We start from the raw sequence: 18,371 nt of genomic DNA on the forward strand, positions 1-18,371 counted from the left end.
CTTATAAAATGGATAATAATAATAATAAAATACCTATCTCAAAAAATTCTTTTAAGAACTAGATGGGATCATTTATATAAAGCTCTTAGTTTGGTGATCCCAAATGCAAGGAAAATTTATGGAGAAGATATCAGTGCTTTTTATCAGAGTTTGTAAAGGTAAACAGGACTTAAGGCTAGCAATAATCAGGTGGTGAAGTAGACTGAGCATTGGACCTGGAGTAAGGAAGACCTGAATTCAAATGGGACTTCATATAGTCAATACTCTATCATTCTGGAAAAATCACTTAACTGCTGTCTGCCTCAGTTTCTCCATCTATAAAATGGGAATCATCATAATAGTTGTTATGAGGGTCAAATGAATTATTATTTGTAAAATGTTTTGCAAACCTAAAAGAGCTATGTAAACATCATTTTATTATGTATATATATATGTATTACATATATATATATATATTCCTTTATTAGGAAGTTGATCAAAGGAATCAATCTCAAGAAGCAAAAAGTAGATCTCAAAAAGGTCTGAGAGGGGCAGCTGGTTGGCATAGGGTATAAAGCACTGATTCTGGAGATAAAAGGGCTTGAATTCAAATGTGGCCTCAGATACTTACTAACTCTGTGACCCTGGCAAGTCACTTCGATCCAATTACCTCCCAAAAAAGTTGTTCTGAAAAACAGATCCCAAGAACAGAGGAATCACCTAGGTGATATATCCAGAGACCATAGGTTCCCCCCAGTTCTCATATGGGAACTTGTATGATAATGCTGTATGGGCCCCACCATGTCTACACTAGGTACATTTTCACTATGGTCCCTATGAATCTTAGTCCTTTGGTCTTTCTCCTACAGTCTTTATCCATCAAAACCTCTTCCCTGGCTGAGGCTGAGAACATGGCTGATCTGATTGATGGCTATTGCCGGATACAGGGTGAACACAAGGGCTCTCTCATTGTTAGTTCCAAAAAAGGTGGGTATCTTTAAAATATCTTTTAAAAGGTAATTGTGTGAGGAGGAGTGGGCAGCTAGATGGAGCACTGCATAGAACCCCAACCCTGAAGGACTTGAGTTCAATCTGGCTTCAGACATTAACACTAGCTGTGTGACCCTGGACAAGTTACTTAAACCCAATTGCTTTACACACACACACACACACACACACACACACACACACACACACACACAGCAATTGGAATAGGGGTAGGAATGGAACTGATACATCCCCAAGGCCAGGCCTGCAGGAAGCTAATGGGACAACAGGAAGAGAAGCCTTATGGAAGCATAGGCTCAGAACTGGAGAGCTGGAGCTCATGGGCTTATTTAATCCAATTTCTTCTTCTTTTTGGTTCCTTCCTCCCTGTCCCCCATTCCTGGAATGCTTTCTCTTCTCACTTCTACTATTCCCTTCAAGAGTCTGCTCAGATGCCATTTCTTACAAGAGATCTTTTCTAAATTTGCTAGTCCCAACTCTCCCAAAACTACTTTGTATTTATTCTGCTGATATTTTGGTAATATGTGTTGTTTCTTCCAATAAAACATAAGCTCCATTGAGGGGCAGAACTTATTTTATAATCCTATCATTTAGCATGATGCTAAGTATATATAATAAATATTCAATAGATACTTATTAAATTACAGTGAATGCAAGACCTGAATGATAAAGAGTGAGGAGAGAGTTTTATTTGGAGCCAGAGGACTTGAGTTTGAAATCCCAGCTCTTTTACTTAATACTTGTGTGATCTTGGAAAACTCACTTGTCCTGTCTCAGTCTCAATTCCTTAACCACCAAGTGAGCTTAGCCTAGATGGCCACTGAGGTCTCTCCCAAATCTAACTCTGTGATCCCAATAATGGATTGGATCACCTTCTCCAACCTCAACATCCAATCTCTACTCTGTGACCAAAAGACTACATGAGAGTCAGAATATGAATCAATCCAGCTAACAGAAGAAAGCTCTAGGAGTAACAAATGACCATTGAGTATCCAGATTCTTTCTTTCCCCAGTTTTACTTCCTTTTCTCTTTCAGATGGTGAGAAGCGGAACAGCCTGCCTCAGATCCCTACCCTGTGAGTAGAGTGGGACAGTTCTGAGTGGCACCTGGGGTGGATCCTGTGTAAAAGAAGGAAGGACAAATAGAGACATCATCCTATACAGATTTGCTGGTCTAGATCCTATGTCATTCATTTCTTACTAAGAAGTTCCCATGGCTTAATTGTTGACTGGGTCATTTTACAGGGTAGTTTGTCTTTACATCACCATACCTGGCAGTGGTAACTGAGAACATTACTGGGGATTGAGGAAAGATAGAAAGGTGACCATTTTCCATATTAGAAATAGCCATGGTTTACTGTTGAAGGGGGGGGATGCCTATCACAGAGTGGATTATGGGTCAAATCATCTGAAAAGGAAACAAGGCTATGGAGGAGGGGGTTGTCATGGACTGGTGGGGTCTTCTCCAAAGTCCTAACCACAGACTAATTTCTAATTTTGGCTCTCTTGATGCTTCTCCTTCTACAGACACTTTGGAGAAAGGAGATCCCAGTTCTCAGAAAGCTGCAGCATTGGTAAGCTACATATATTAATCACCCTATCTCTTATCTCCCTGCCCTGTCTCTTTCAAAACTGTTCCAGGGACTCCCTCAGAAAAGAAAGAAAGGCAGCTTCAAAACAGTGTTGGCTCTGCCCCCAGCAACCATGATTCCAGTTACTAAAGGTTAATCCAAAGGGTTGCCTTCATTTTCTCACTGAGCTTTTAGTACCTGCCTGAGGCTAAGGAAGAGACAGAAGGCAAGGGCATCCTTCCACCTTCCACTCCCACTTTAGGGGCCAGTTCTGAGGGTAGTAGGCAGGGAATGCTGGAAAGATTCAGACCCAGGTAGGCAAAAGATCTAAGGAGCAACATTGTCCCTATTTTTCTACCCATACCCACCACTTTCATTCTCCTCTCAAAACCGCCTGCCTGCTCAATTGTTAGATAATGGAGAGAATTACCATGTAGAAGGGTACCTGATCCTGCAAAAATATAGGGATATGACTCATTATTCCTGAGCTGTAGGGAATAGTGGAGCCACCCAATGGATTCCTGGTTTCATGTTTGGGGACCTCTTAATAATGGGATGGGCCTTCTTTTTGTCATTCTAGAATCAGACATTTATGCAGAAATTCCTGACGACACCCTGCGGAGATCCGGAGGTAGGTTCTGAGCAAAATTGCAAGTTTTTCTCTGCTTCCCCCCACAAAAATCCTCATTGTATAGCACAGTATTGGGTGCTTAGTAGGTGCTTAATAAATATTTGCTGAATGAATGCTGAAAGCCACATTCAGTGTCTAGGCCTTGGGCAATGAGACAAAGTGATTGGAGTGTCATGAAAGGAACTCTCCTTCCTTCTTTCCCATATTTAACACCAACAAATTGAGGCATCCCAATTGAATCATTATTAACTTGAATGACATTAATGTTAGTATTTATTCATTCATCATGTATCAAACGTGACATTCTCTTGGGTTCTATTGAAGGGATATTATAGAAGTAGATCATATATTCCAACCCTTCCAAGGGGAAATTCTTTTAGAACTGAGAAAACAGGGAAGTCCAGATATATAGAAACTCAGAGCTGAAGAGATCTGAGGCAGATAAAATGGAACAATGGAAAGATACTGGCTTTGTGATCAAAGGATAGGGGTTCAAATTCCACCTGTAATACCCACTGTGTGACCTTGCATTAAGCCACAACCTTTCTGAATCTCAGTTTCCTCTTTTCTAAGCTAAGGAGGCTGGACTAAACTGTTTCTGAACTCCCTTCTAGCTTTCAATCTCTGAGCCTATTAGAGGCCATTTAGTTCAATTTTCTCATTTTCTAGACAAAAAACAAAAACAAAAACAAAACAAAAACAAACAAACAAAAAACCCTGAAGGCCAGAGAGATAAAATTACTTGTTCAAGGGCATATAATCATTCAGTGAATATACTAGGTGGCTTTAAGTGTCCAGAATTCATTGCATTTTCCAAATTATTGTCCTTCCTCCAACCCTCACCCCAGTGCTTCCATGCTTAGACTCCTAGGTTCTGGTCAGGGATACTGTGGCTGGGTGACTAAGGAAGCCTGGAGCCTTCAGGAAACTGCCACTGTGCATAAGAGGGAGCTAGATTTGGAATTCAGAAGACCTGGATTCAAATCCCAACTCAGATACTGTATGATTCTGGACAAATCATTTAGCCACTCTGGGGATCATGTCCCTCATCCGTGAGATGCAAGTGCTGGTCTATGGCTACTAAGGTCCCTGCAAACTCTATATTTCTATTTCTAGTACTTTATTTTCTCATGAATAGTCAGGTTACTGAGAAGAACCACTGTCGTGCATTTACCCCTCTTTGGGACTCATGGTTTTCTTCTGTCTTCAGGTCTTCAGTATGGTGTTGCACGGGAGGATGTGGTTCTGGGCCGCATCCTGGGGGAAGGCTTCTTTGGGGAGGTGTATGAAGGTGTCTACCAGAACCACGTAAGTACCAGTTGCTCTAATCCTCTCATTTCCTTAACCACACAGTCTGGGGCCCAAGCCATTACCGTGTAAGGGGAAACATTAATAAGTCATAAGGGGCTTGAATTTGTGCCTATTTGGTACAATAAATAACCCTGGAATGTTTGGGATAGTGGGGGTGATGAGAAAAAGAATTTTTCTCCTATAGGAGATCCCAAAGTGAGAGAGGAAGTTTCCAGAAGTGAGGTGATACTAGTCAGGAAAAGAGGTATAGCTAAGACATAGTTTATTAAATTGAGAAAGACCAGGACTGAAAAGCCAGAGCTTTTTCTGGATATTAGCAATGCGTAGCTAATTATGGGAGAGCCAGTGAATCAGGAGGATCATGCCATAGGAAGGGGGCGGCCAGAGAAACTTTCCCTTGACTACAACTGGACCAAGAGACTCTGATCACATCTCTGGTTGCAGAAAGGAGAGCGTATCAATGTGGCTGTGAAAACCTGTAAGAAGGACTGCAGTTTTGAAAATAAAGAGAAGTTCATGAGTGAAGCAGGTAAGTCAACTACCCTATAGATGATAGTGTCATGGCTCTAGACTTGTTGTTCAGGTGGTAAGCTACAGAAGTGGAACACAGATTGAGGTCTTAGGATTCTGGAGTGCTTTCCATTAAACCACCCTGTCTCCCATGACGATGATCTTGACTGAGAGAGGCAAGCAGATGTTGGCTGAAAGAGGAAAATCCTATCTCTAATCCTCTAAGTTGGAATGTGAACTCAGAGATGGGAAGGCCAAGAGGAGAAGGAAGAGGAAGCAGTAGGGGCAGAAGGAGTGGGAAGGGATTGCTGATGAGGCCCAAGCAGGGAATTTTGGGAAATAAAGGAAGATTAGTCCCTTTTACCTGAATCTCCCTTCAGTCTTCTCTACTATTCTCCTAATTTAGGGCAGGATATAGTCTTTCAGATGGATTTTTTCAACTTGTATTTATATCTTTTGTTTTAATATTACTTTTAGTTCCTAATATATCCCATCCTTTCTTTCCCACCCAGAGATTCATCCCTTATAAAAAGGAATAAAAAAGACAGGAATATGTGGAGACAGGGAGAAAGAGTAGTATAGTAAAACTAATGAACACATCAACTTATGATTTGGACAATTTATGCAGTATTCTATAGTCTTCCATCTCCATAGAGCAGGAAAGGAGATAATCTTTTATTGCTTAAATTTGTTTATTATAATTACTCAATATTTTTAAAATTTTTTTTCTTTCTATTTATGTTCTCAACTTTCTGTGACCCTGTTCTCTCCTGTCTGTCCCACCTTGCAGTGTTAATGAAGAACTTGGATCATCCCCATATTGTAAAGCTGATCGGTATCATTGAAGAGGAGCCCACATGGATTATCATGGAGCTGTATCCATATGGAGAGGTGAGCACAGAGAAGGGGGAGGAAAGAAGCTTCTGTAGAGGCAAATCAACTCCTTGGTAATCTGTTTTTACAAATGAACAAGGACTGACCTGGCCTTTTAGGAATGAAGTATTTTATAGAGCTAGGCTCTGAAACTCAGCATTGTGCCTTCTTTTTTTTTAAGTAGGAGAAACCAGGTGACTAGATTCACAGGTGCTATCGGAAAAATATCCTTAGATAATCACATAGGACTTCAATAGTCACTTGGACTATTGCAGCGTCCTCCCGGTTAGTGTCACTGCCTTGAGTCTCTCCACTTTCTAATTTACCCTCCATAGAGCCACTAAGTTCATAGATTATGTTTGTCTATATGATTCCCTTACGCAAGAAGCTTCAGTGACTCCCAAATATCTCTGGTATAAAATATAAACCCATCTAGTTGACATTTGAAGCCCTCCACAATATAGCTTCAGTTTATTTTTCTAGGCAAATGACCTATTACTCCCATTCACATATTCTACTTTCCCTGACTGTACGTGATACTCTCTACCCAACCTCTCAGACCCCATATCCTTTCTCATCATCTCTTCAACTTGGAAACTCTAGCTCCTTTTAAGTTTCAGCAGAAGGTAACATATACTGTTGAGAGGCAGTATGGAGTCTTAGGCCATGGGATTTTGAATCAAAGAAAACTATCTCAGATACCTACTAGCTCTGTGACCCTGGGTAAGCCACTTAACTCCTTTTCTCCAAAGAGAGTTGGATTCCATGACCTCTGAGGTTGCTTCTAGCTCACAGGTCTATGATCCTTTGATTATATATCAGTTACATCCTACAAGAGCTATTTCCTGATCCTTTCAGTTACTATCCCTCCCCTCTGCCCCATAATTACTTTGTATTTATTTTGTCTATACTTTGTATTTACTGTGTGTGTGTGTGTGTATATGTTGTTTCTCCCCAGCAGAATGTGAAGACAGGAGTTATTTCATTTTTGCCTTTGTATCTCCCTTTGTATCTCTTTTGTATCTAGAAAAGGAGTCCCAGCCCCTTTTTCTGATAGCTTGTTTTCCCTTTTTCTTACAGCTTGGACACTACCTGGAGCACAATAAGAATTCCCTAACGGTGCTCACCCTCATCTTATATTCGCTGCAGATATGCAAGGCTATGGCTTACCTGGAGAGTATCAGCTGTGTCCACAGGTAGGTGGAGAGAGAGGAATGACAACAAAGAGTATAGTAGAATCTAGAGGTCCAGAGATTCGTCTATATCTGGAAGGCTCATCTGGTCATTTAGTCCAACCCTTTCATTTTAAAGATGGAGGGGAAGTGAAGTGATTTATCCAGTGTCACCACCCAATAGTAAGCCTGAGAGCTTGGTCTTTAATCAAGGTCCTTTAACTCTAAAACATGGATTCTTCCCACTTCATCATGTTGATTCAAAGCTAGGGAATCTTAGTGGATCAGGGAGAAAGTCTGTCATAGCCCACTCTCCAGGAGGTTTGAGTTGGAGCAGGATTATGATGAGGACCATCCTTTAATTTGGGGAGATATTTTTCTTTTTTAAAGATACTTTTTAAAAAAATTGATATTTTTTATTTCCTACATCATTACAGCACATTATATATTCCTCCCCCTCCCTATTCCTATGACAAATAGTATTTTTTGAGAGAGAAAAAAATCAGCATAAATGATTGATAAATTGAGAAAATCCAATCATGTGCAATATATAATACCTCCACAGAGGTTGGAAGTATCTTTGCATATATCCCCATGTGAATTTCACTTAATCTTTATAATTTTATTACATTTACTTTTGATTTGTGATATATTCTTTTTAGAAAAAATTTTTTATTGATATCTTTCATTTTTATATCAACTAAATATCTGCCTGTATCCTTCTCTTCTCAAATCTCAGAGGGCCATCTCTTAAAAAGAGATTTTTTTTAAAAATTCTATTTTAATAAAATCATTTTCAGTTCAAAATTTTCTTCTTTTCTCCAGTCTTTCCTCACCTATTGAGAAAATAATACAATGCCAATGATTTAAAGTTGTGCAAGACATAATTCCATATAGCCATGTTGTCCAAAGAAATCAAGTAAAAGAAAGAAAACAATACATTTTTATTGATATCTTTTGAATTTTTCCCCTTGTTCCAAGAGGGCGATTCCATATTACAAATAATATTTTTAAAGAAAACAAAAGAAAAACAAGTAACAAGAAAAAATCACCAAAATCAATCAATATATCAAAAAATACTATAAACATATTCAATGCTTTACACTCATGGATCTCTGCAAAAGAGTGTAATGGAGTCAGTAGAAGAGATGTTTTCCCATATCTCTTTTTTGGAGCCAAAATTGCTCACTGTAATTTTGCAACTTTCATTTTTGTTTGTGGTTGATGCCCTTTCCATTTATATTATACCACAGTAATATTCTATTACGTTCATATATCATAATATGTTAAGCTATTCCCCAGCTAATGAGCATCTTCTTCATTTATAATTCTTTGCTACCACAAAGAGTGTTGTTAAATTTATTTTGATGTATATGAAGCTTTTCTTTTTTTTTTCAATGATCTTTTTGAAATATATGCCTCAAAGAAGATTCTCTGAGTCAGTCATATAAGTAAAATGTACATTTTACTTACTTTATATGCATAATTTCAAATTGTTTTTCAGAATAGTTATATTAATTCATAGCTCCACCAACAGTCATCTGGTTTTCTACAACTCTTCTAATATTGACTATTGTATCTTTTGCTTTCTTTAAAAATTTGCTGAATATGAGGTGAAACCTCAAGGTTCCTTTGATGTACAGTTCTCTTATTATTAGTAATCTGGAATATTCTTTTATAAGGTTATTAATAGTTTGCAAAAATGTTCAGATCCTTTGATCATTTCTCTATTGGGGATTGGCTTTTGGTCATATATATTTCTGCTCTCTTTATATCTTAGATACCAAACCTTATTTGAAGAATTCACAAAGAAAGTTAACTATTTCTCTTCTTATCCTAAATGCCTTAATTTTGATGGTGCAAAAGGTTTTTTTTAACTTCATGCTACCAAAATGATCAATATAATCTTTTGCAATTATCTTCATCTTTTGTTTGATTAAGAATTTGTTAGAGATGGTCTCTTACCCTTGTCCAGATCTGCTTTCTCTATCTTGGCTATCAGTTCTCATAATTCATTCGGGAAGGCCTGGAATTAGTAGGTTGGGGAAAAGGAACCTTTTAACTCCTAGCTTAGAGTCCCCATGTCCTCCATTGAATCAAGTCCCAAGAATAGATAACATTTATCCTGGTTTGCTGAAGTCTTTCATAGATGTCTATCATGCCAGGGAGGTGACCCTGGGCTCCTAAAGACTGTGTTGGTGGAGAAGGGGCACTGCCAGGTCAGATCAAAAGGAGAAACTTCTATAAAGGGGACAATGATGGATTGACTATATGTTCATCATTCAAGAACCAGCCAACTAAATTAGGGGAGGCTCATCATTAGGAGATGGTTTGCCAGATAAATTTTTTGTTTGTTTGGCCACTTCATTTTATGGTGACCATCTACTAAAGTTGTGATCTGCACTAGTAAAGGGAGTTTTCACACCTAGGAAACCACAGATCTTGGAAGCATTGAGGGAAATAACTTTCCTTAGTTCCTATCTGCATCCTTATCTTCCCATCTCTCCCTTTTGGAGTTCCCTACAGAAACCATCTTTTCTTAAGATGATTTTCTTCCAGCTTATAGTAGTCTACCAGATTGGTGTGGAACTATTTCTTTCTTTGCCTTCCTGAATACTCTAGCTCTAAGAAATATAATAAAACCATGAAAGCTTGGATTCTCTAAAAATAAAATCAATCAATGATCAATGTTCATCAAGTACCTTACAACAGTTAGATATCAATTAGTGTGAATAATGTGAATCCTGTGAAGTGGTTGCATATATTTGAATTTGAAACCACACTGCATTTTCCCATTGATTTGAAACCAATTATCATGTTTTACATAATTTAGCTTAAAATGTTGCATATTTGAACACATGTGACCACTTCAGGGGATTCACTATTCACATTAATTAGGACCAGGTTGTTATGTGTCAGTATTGAGGAAACTGATCAAAAATAAAATTAAAAAAAAAAAACTCCTGTCTTTAGGGAACTTACATTTTGAAATTACTTTCCTTTTATACTATCTGAATTTTATATATGTAGCAAGTACTTTCTGGGCTTCCTGTCTCAGATCCTCATTTTCAGGATTCTAGAGGTACCTCAAAGAGCTAATACTATCAATTCAAATTCCTCTATTCATCATGTCCCTCCCTGATTAGGTGCTCAAATTGAATTTATCCTTTTAACATCAATTGGCATTTAGAAAGGAATGTTTATTTTGAAGATATTAAAATGACAAAAATCAAACATTTTTTCCCCAATACCTCAGGACATATTTTCTTTTATACTACCTCTGTGTCTGGGGAGAGTGAGCTGAGACTTAGTGAAGTTTCCACATAACACTGGTCCCACACAGGTTATGTCTAAATGGGGATGAATTCTTGTCTCAGTTACCACCGATCTGGACCCCAAATGTTCTTGCTCCTTAGGGCAGCAATGCTGAGTTGATTGCTAAATCTGGCACAAATTATGATTCTTAGAACCTCAGACTCCTGATTTCCTATACTTAAGTCAGGACTCATTTTCCAGATCTTTGGAAAATTATAATGTTGGGGTTTAAGGCAACCCCAATCTACTAAGGTGCAAGGGGTTCCAGACCACTGTTGTGCGGCATCTCAAAAAGCTTAGACCAATTTCCAAATCAAGGGGCAAAAGTTGTCATAATTGTAATGCCAACTAAAGCAGACTAAATTCCAAAAGAGATAGTAAAGCAGTAAATATATAGAGGGAAAAAAGAGAAACCAAATGCTTCGTGTCACTGATATGCTGACTTTAAGGCTTAGAAATGGAGTTGAAGAGTAGTCAGGATTTTACTTTGTGCACAGGTGACCTACCCATAGTTCCCTGGATAGAATTCATGGGGGGAACCTTCCAGAAATATCTTTAGAACTGAAACATCACTAGATCAAGTTGAAGGCAGATATCTAATTATGTATTACATCTACATTAACTTTAGGCACCTCGATTATTGATGCTCATTAGCTTCAAGCATCCCATTATCACTGTCCAGTAGGCTGTTTTCTGACAATCAACAATCTTTTAAACTTAGCATATTAGCCTGACAAGGTAAACTAAGGCAAGAAAGCCTAAGGGAAAATATATCATTCCTAATTACATCTTTCCCAAAGCCAGGTATCCTTGGGGTTATTACTAAATCATCCCTAAGGGTTACACCACATCAATAAAAAAGAAATATCACATACTAAGGCAGGGAAGGAATTCACCTTATATTAATGGATCATATGTTGGCCTCTGTGAGGAAAGAACCTAATGACTTTATCTTTGTAGCACTGTATCTAATTGAATACTAGTAGCAAAAAGAATATAGCCAATAGGAGAGATACAACAAGATAAAAATTAGTCGAAGAAAATGGTTAAAATTTCAAATACTTTTTGAAGGCTTCTCCAGTTCTGACAAACTAGTTGTTAATAGAACAAGTTACAGAATTCTTATAAATGCTCCAGTATTTCTCTAAAGCTTTTCTCATATATCATTTAATTCTCGTAGAAGTAATTCTCTCAGCCTCCTCCAGATAAAAAGACACTACCTATCAAAGGCATTTGGAGCCAGTCCTGTTATGTATGCACAAAATTATTTGGACGTTGTTTCTCCCATTAAAATGTTCCTCTTCTGGGGGAGGAACCCTGTGTCTTTCTTTGTATTCCATCTGTTTAACACAGCACTTTCTATACAGTTAGCACTTAATAAATGCTTACTGATTTGCATATTAATATTGCAATGGAGGACATATATATATATATATATATATATATATATATATATATATATATATATATATATATATATGAAGGTACATAGATGATACATACTAAATAGAGAGAAGATAACCTGGGAGAGAGAAATGTGATTTACATTCATTGGTGATGGAAATAAAATGCTGAAGCAGCATTGGAGCCAGACATCAAAGTCCTGGGACTATATTTCCTTGGAGTGAAATAATTGGCTATTGGATCCTTCTGTGACATGTGAAGCACAAACCAGAGAGTCTGACTAGAATTCATTTCCATTTATGCCATCCCAAGAAGTTTTTTTCTATTATGAATAGGGGGTTGAATCTGGAGTCAGGAAAACTTTAGTTCAAATATTTCCTTTCAGTTTCCCTTTCTTCATCTGTAAAATGGGAATAATAATAGTGACTAAGAAAGAATGTTGTGAATATGTGTAAAACACTTTGTAGACCTTAAAGCATGATGTCAATTTTTTTATTAAAGCTTTTTATTTTTTAAAAACATATGCATGAACAATACTTCAACATTAGTCCTTGCAAAACCTTATGTTCCAATTTTCCCTCCCTTCCCCCATACCCTCCCCTAGATGGCAAGTAGTCTGATATATGTTAAATATGGTAGAAATATATGTTAAATCTAATGTATTCATACATATTTACACAATTATTGTGCTGCACAAGAAAAATAAAATCAAACCAGTAAAAAAACAAGCAAAATAAAATGCAAGTAAGCAATAACAAAAAGAGTAAAAATGCTATGTTGTAAACCACATTCAGTTCCCACAGTTCTCTCTCTGAGTGTAGATGGCTCTCTCCATCACTGAACAATTGGAACTGATTTGAATCATCTCATTGTTGAAGAGAGCAAAGTCCATTAGAACTGATCGTCACATAGTATTGTTGTTTCCATGATCTCTGAAATCATCCTGCTGGTTACAGAACAATATTCAATAACATTAATATACCATAATTTGTTCAACCATTCTCTATTTGATGGGCATATGATGAAAATATTGACTATTAACATCATTCTGGTCATCATCATTATCATCCTTTCTATAGGGACATTGCAGTCAGAAACATTTTGGTGGCTTCTCCTGAATGTGTGAAACTTGGAGATTTTGGCCTTTCTCGGTACATTGAAGATGAAGAGTATTATAAAGGTGAGAAGTAGCTTAATCTCTATGTTGCCATTCAAGAACTGTTAATGAAACCCAGAATCAGAATCAGCAATACCTGGTTTTAGTAGATGGATGGATAGGGAAGGAATCCAAGTCAAGGGTCTTTGGAAATGGGAAATGTCATCTCTGATCTTTCCAGTTCTAAAAATAACTCTTATTCAATACTCATCTCCCCTAAAGCTTCTGTGACTCGCCTCCCAATTAAATGGATGTCCCCTGAATCCATCAACTTCCGTCGGTTCACAACTGCCAGTGATGTCTGGATGTTTGGTGAGTAAGAGCATAGAGAAACTCAGGAAGATATTTCTTAGCTCTTCTTTCCTTGATGGTGATCAGTTGGGCATCCTAGATTCATGCTAGGGATGAATCTGGCACGTCTCAAACCTGTACTGCCTGCTTAGCCATGCCAACTAATGAATTCCAGGAGGGCTGGGATTTAGGTAAAGTCAAGGACTGACCATGGGTAGTGTCTGCTGTTCCTCCGAGAAATAATCATTATGAATGGAAGGTCATTTTGGAACTAAGTTAAGGCTTAGGAATACTGTGAGGATTCAAAATGGGTGAAAAGCTGTAGAATAGAACTATGTCACTTTGGAGAAGGGAGTTGAAAGAAGTTCCTTAGAGAAGAGATCTGAGACCTTACGGTCATTCCTTTTAACCCCCTATTCTTAGCAATTCCATATTCAGAGCTCAATAAAGGATCATGAAGCTTGACCTCAGAGATTATCTGGTTCAAACCTCCTTTTTTATAAATGAATAAATTGAGATTTTAAAAAAGCAAATGACTTGCCACATAAGGTCAGTAGAGAGTGTTGGTAAAGAACAAGAAATCAAGCACCAACTCTGGAGTCAGGAGGAACTCAGTTCAAACCCAGCCTCAGATACTCCACACCTCTTAGTATGTGACTCTGGACAAATCACTTATCCCCAGTTGCCGCCAAAAGAAAAAAAAATACAAGCAATCAATTGGTTAAAAAGCTTATTTGTTCTTTAGGGTTTTTTCTATTTCTACTTATGCTTTTTGAATACTTTCCTTTACTTTGCTACCTTTCTCTAGTGATGATCTTCTCCTATCCGTGTAACAAACAATTATGATAAAATAGAAATAGTCCATACATTGGCCATTTTAGAAAAACTATGTCTTATTTTGTGCATATAGATCTGAAGACAAGAAGCTTCATGTAGAAGGGGCTAATTGAACTTCATCTTGAAAGAAGGAAAAGATTTTAAGAGACAGATGGTACAAATTTTACAATATGGGGCTGGCCAGTACAAAAGCAGAGCAATAAAGGATGGATAACAAGTTGTATGGAGAACAGAGAGAAGGCAAGCTTGGCTAGATTTCAAAGTGCAGGAGGAATAATGTGTGATAAGGATGGAAAGGTAGATTTGGGCCAGGTTATAAAGGATTTTTAATGGTAACTTAAATTTATATTATATCTTAAAGGCAATAGGGAACCACTAGACTGGAATGACATGGCCATATCTGTACTTAATCATCACTTTGGCAGCTGTATGAAGAATGGCCTGGGATGGGGAGTAACTTGGGTCAGGAACATCAATAAAAATGAACTAGGCAAGAGGTAATGAAGACCTAAACTAAGATGACAGCTGTGTGAATAGAGAGAACGAACAAGTATGATTAGGCAAACTAAATCCATACATTAACAATATCCAGAAAAGCATACTTCATTCTGTCTCTCTAATCCATCACTTCTGTGCCAAAAAGTGGGAGGAATGCATCATTAGTCTCCAGAAGTCCTGATTGGATCAGAGTGAAATCTATTTTTCTTTAAATTATCACAGTTGTTATGTAAATCATTTTGACTCAGCTCACTTTCCTCTGAAATTCTCATCTTTGACATTTCTTAGCGCATTTTTAAAAATTAAATTTATTTTCAGTTGTCAAAAATCTTTTTCTCTCCTCATTACCCAACCACCAACTTGAAAAGGGGAGAAACAAGCATTTGAGCCGCTTAAGCATAACATAGCTTTGAAGTAAAGTCATGCAAAACAAATTCCATTATTGTCTGTGTCGAAAAATACTTGTCTTATTCTCTACTTTGAGTCCATCATGACTCTGTTAAGAGGCAAATATAGTACATTTCTTCATCACTTTTCTGGAATAATGGTTGGTTATTGAATTGATCAGAGTTCTTAAGTCATTCAAAATTAATTGTTTTTGCAATGACTTATCATCTAAATTGTTTCCCTGTTCTCTTACTTTATTCTGCATCAGTTCACTCAAATCTTCCAAGCTTTCTCTAAATTCTTCATATTTTTCATTTCTTATGGTCTAGTTATATTCATATCCCCTTTGTTTTGTGGCATTCTGCCTAGGATGTCTATGTCAGTTATCAAGGCAACTCCTGAGGAAGTCTTCAAGTAGGAATACCTTACTTCTTGTAGCTAAATCCCTTCCCTTTTTGTAACCCTTTTTCTTCCTAGCTGTGTGCATGTGGGAGATCCTGAGTTTTGGAAAGCAGCCCTTCTTCTGGCTAGAGAACAAAGATGTAATTGGAGTTTTAGAGAAAGGAGACCGGTTGCCCAAACCTGACCTCTGTCCTCCTGTCCTTTATACTCTCATGACCCGATGCTGGGACTATGACCCCAGCGACCGACCTCGCTTCACAGAACTTGTATGCAGCCTTAGGTAAGTGGGAAGCCAGGGAAGCTTTGGGCAAAGGACTTGTAAGGGTAAGAGACTGACTCTGTAGGAGGCAGTGGTGGACAGCTCCAAAAGACAAGATTGTCTTTTTACCACTGAACCACCTATCAGCCTCTTTGCTTATAATAGACTCCTAATAAATAAACACCGATTGTATAAAGTTTTAAATAGATAGATAAAGCATTTTTGTTATACACAAGTTCTAACCTACCTTTATGAAAACAAGTTTCTCTTAGTGGCAATTATTTTCATAGGTGGTTTAACTGAGGATATACTTTGTGAAAATGAGAAGGGAATCTAACACTTCACCCTAAGTTCTTCCTGGCTTTAGGGGGATGAGCAAGAGAGCTACTTTCATGTTATCTATGATTTATAGCTTGTCTCTCTTAATCTCATCAACCCTGTGGCAGTGATGTTTACCAGATGGAGAAGGAGATTGCTAAAGAACAAGAAAGAAATATTCGCTACCGGACACCCAAAATTTTGGAGCCCATAGCCTTCCAGGAACCCCCACCCAAGGTAAGTGAGGCCTTAGCTTGATTGATACTTTCTCTCTATTTTTGCTCTTCTCTTTCTTAACCTTTCAATCTATGGTCTACACTTATTTCCTCTCATATAAGTGCACGGAAGATTTGGGACCAATCATATCCAGCAGGTGACTGTATGGGACAGTTACATCAGTAAAATACATAAGATCAGCTTTCCTTAGGATGCTAGGGACCCTTTCTTTCTAGGGATCAATAGGTACAAGTCTTGGGGGACCATTAAACTTCTGTACTACGAGGCAAAAATTGGACCAGATGCTCTGACAGATCAGAAAGGTTGGATTCTCTCCTCTTCTACCATACCTCCCTACTTTATCTTGATCTTTTACGTCCAGTTCATTTTTTTAAAAACCCATGTGCTTGGGGTTTCATTTATATGGAGAATTGTTGTTGTTCAGTCTTTTCCAGTTGTGAGCAACTCTTTATGATCCCATTTAGGGGTTTCTTGGTAAAGGCACTAAAATAGTTTTCTACTTTCTTCTCCAGTTCATTTTACAGATAAGGAAACTGAGGCAAACAGGATTGAATGACATACCCAGGGTCTTGCAGCTAGTAAATGTCTGTGGCCAGATTTGAACTCAAGAAGATGAGTCTTCCTCATTCCAGGCCCAGCGTTTTATGCACTGCACCACCTAGTTGCTCACATTCTGCCCTACCCTATGATATTTTAACATGTGCTCTGTCTCTCGAGCCTTTTGAGGGCAGGCATCATGACTTTGAATTCTTTGTATCCCCACAGCACATATGCATTCAGTGAATATTTTTTCATAATGATAACGATCCCTACTGACAGTTAATAAACCCTCCCTGTGTAGAAGGTACCCTTTTCACATAGAACCCAGGATTCCTTCCCTCCTCTGTGATTCAGCTCTCCCTCTCTAGAAGCAGTAAAAATGCCAGGCACTAACTCATCTGTTTCCTCTTTTCAGCCTAGTCGACCTAAGTACAAGCTGCCTCCACAAACCAACCTTCTGGCTCCCAAGCTGCAGTTCCAGGTAACTACAGCATTATTGCATCTGCAGGGAATATGCTGGAGAACTCAGGCTCATTCACCCATGAATCATGCCTGAAATTCTGGTTTGGTGTCTTTCAAGAGCAAGTCACCCATTAGGGTGAGATAAGAAGAGCTGACGTCCGGATCCGTTTTGTTTTGCATGGGGAAACCAAGACAGAACTTGGTTGTGAGTCATGCAAGAACCTAAGAGTAAACAACTGGTAGTTACCAACTCCCTTTTCTTCCACTGAGTGGTGATTGGGGCCTCATATTAGAAAGCTAGAATGGAGATCCACTCCTCTGCTCTCAGGGAACTCTTGCAGTGTTTGCTTGCTTTAAATAAGTGCCTTCTTCCATTTGAGCTTACTTCTTATGGCCGGGCATCTCCTGTAGTATCTAGTAGCATGCGAAGATGAAAAATTGGGTCATATATTTGGAGATGGATGGGAACTTTCAGGTCATCTAGTTTAGTTCCTTTATTTTAAAGATGAAGAAATTGATATTTGAGAATCTATCCAAGATCACACAAGTCATATGTGATTATAGGATCAGAGATTTAAATCTGAAAAGGGAATATCGAGTCCAATCTCTATTTTACAGATAATGAAACTGAGGCTGGGAGAGGTCAATTGATTATCCCTTGGTCACATAGCTAGTAAGTCTGAGGTAGGATTTGAATGTATAATTTCCTGATTCTAAGCCCAGCATTCTATCCACTGAGACACCTGGTTGGTATTCAGATTCAGTGTTCTTTCTAGTTCACCATGCTATCTCTATATTAGCCTATAGAATATATCATTTAAGCTTTATAGATCACTTTTCTCCCCAAAGCCCTGTGATATCAGTAGTGTCAACTTGTAACTGATGAGTTAGAATGAAGGTCATTTACAAAATGGAGTTGGTTTGATGTGGGTGAGGTGACTGTGACCTTGTCTCGGAACATTATCAAGACTTCAGAAGAACTGACAGCATTTGTATTTTAGCTTATGGAAACAACTAGAATTAATACCAAATTAACCAAAATAATTAATTGAAATAAGAAGTAATGGGGTGGTAAGCTACTTTCCCATGCTACTCCCTCCACTTATAGTGAGCTTTCCAGTTGCAATACATTAGGGTCCCCAATATCTCTGCTCATGGAGGCTAGAGTCCTGGAGTCTCTCAACTCATGAAGTTCAGAGGTACATGGATT

The 18,371-nt window shown here is 38.1% G+C and overlaps 1 protein-coding gene across 1 annotated transcript in view; it reads left to right on the forward strand.

Moving 5' to 3' along the window:
- The window catches only part of PTK2B (protein tyrosine kinase 2 beta), a 168,551-nt gene that overhangs the window by 135,046 nt on the left and 15,134 nt on the right, over window positions 1-18,371 (forward strand). The window contains 13 exon segments of the mRNA XM_074288376.1: window positions 849-966; window positions 2,024-2,063; window positions 2,515-2,561; window positions 3,139-3,189; window positions 4,400-4,497; window positions 4,945-5,029; window positions 5,801-5,901; window positions 6,964-7,079; window positions 12,854-12,954; window positions 13,153-13,242; window positions 15,421-15,625; window positions 16,051-16,159; window positions 17,115-17,180. Coding sequence (XP_074144477.1) covers window positions 849-966; window positions 2,024-2,063; window positions 2,515-2,561; window positions 3,139-3,189; window positions 4,400-4,497; window positions 4,945-5,029; window positions 5,801-5,901; window positions 6,964-7,079; window positions 12,854-12,954; window positions 13,153-13,242; window positions 15,421-15,625; window positions 16,051-16,159; window positions 17,115-17,180 — 1,227 coding nt within the window.

The sequence above is a fragment of the Sminthopsis crassicaudata genome, chromosome 2 (genome assembly GCF_048593235.1).
Source record: "Sminthopsis crassicaudata isolate SCR6 chromosome 2, ASM4859323v1, whole genome shotgun sequence".
Classification (NCBI taxonomy): Eukaryota; Metazoa; Chordata; class Mammalia; order Dasyuromorphia; family Dasyuridae; genus Sminthopsis; species Sminthopsis crassicaudata.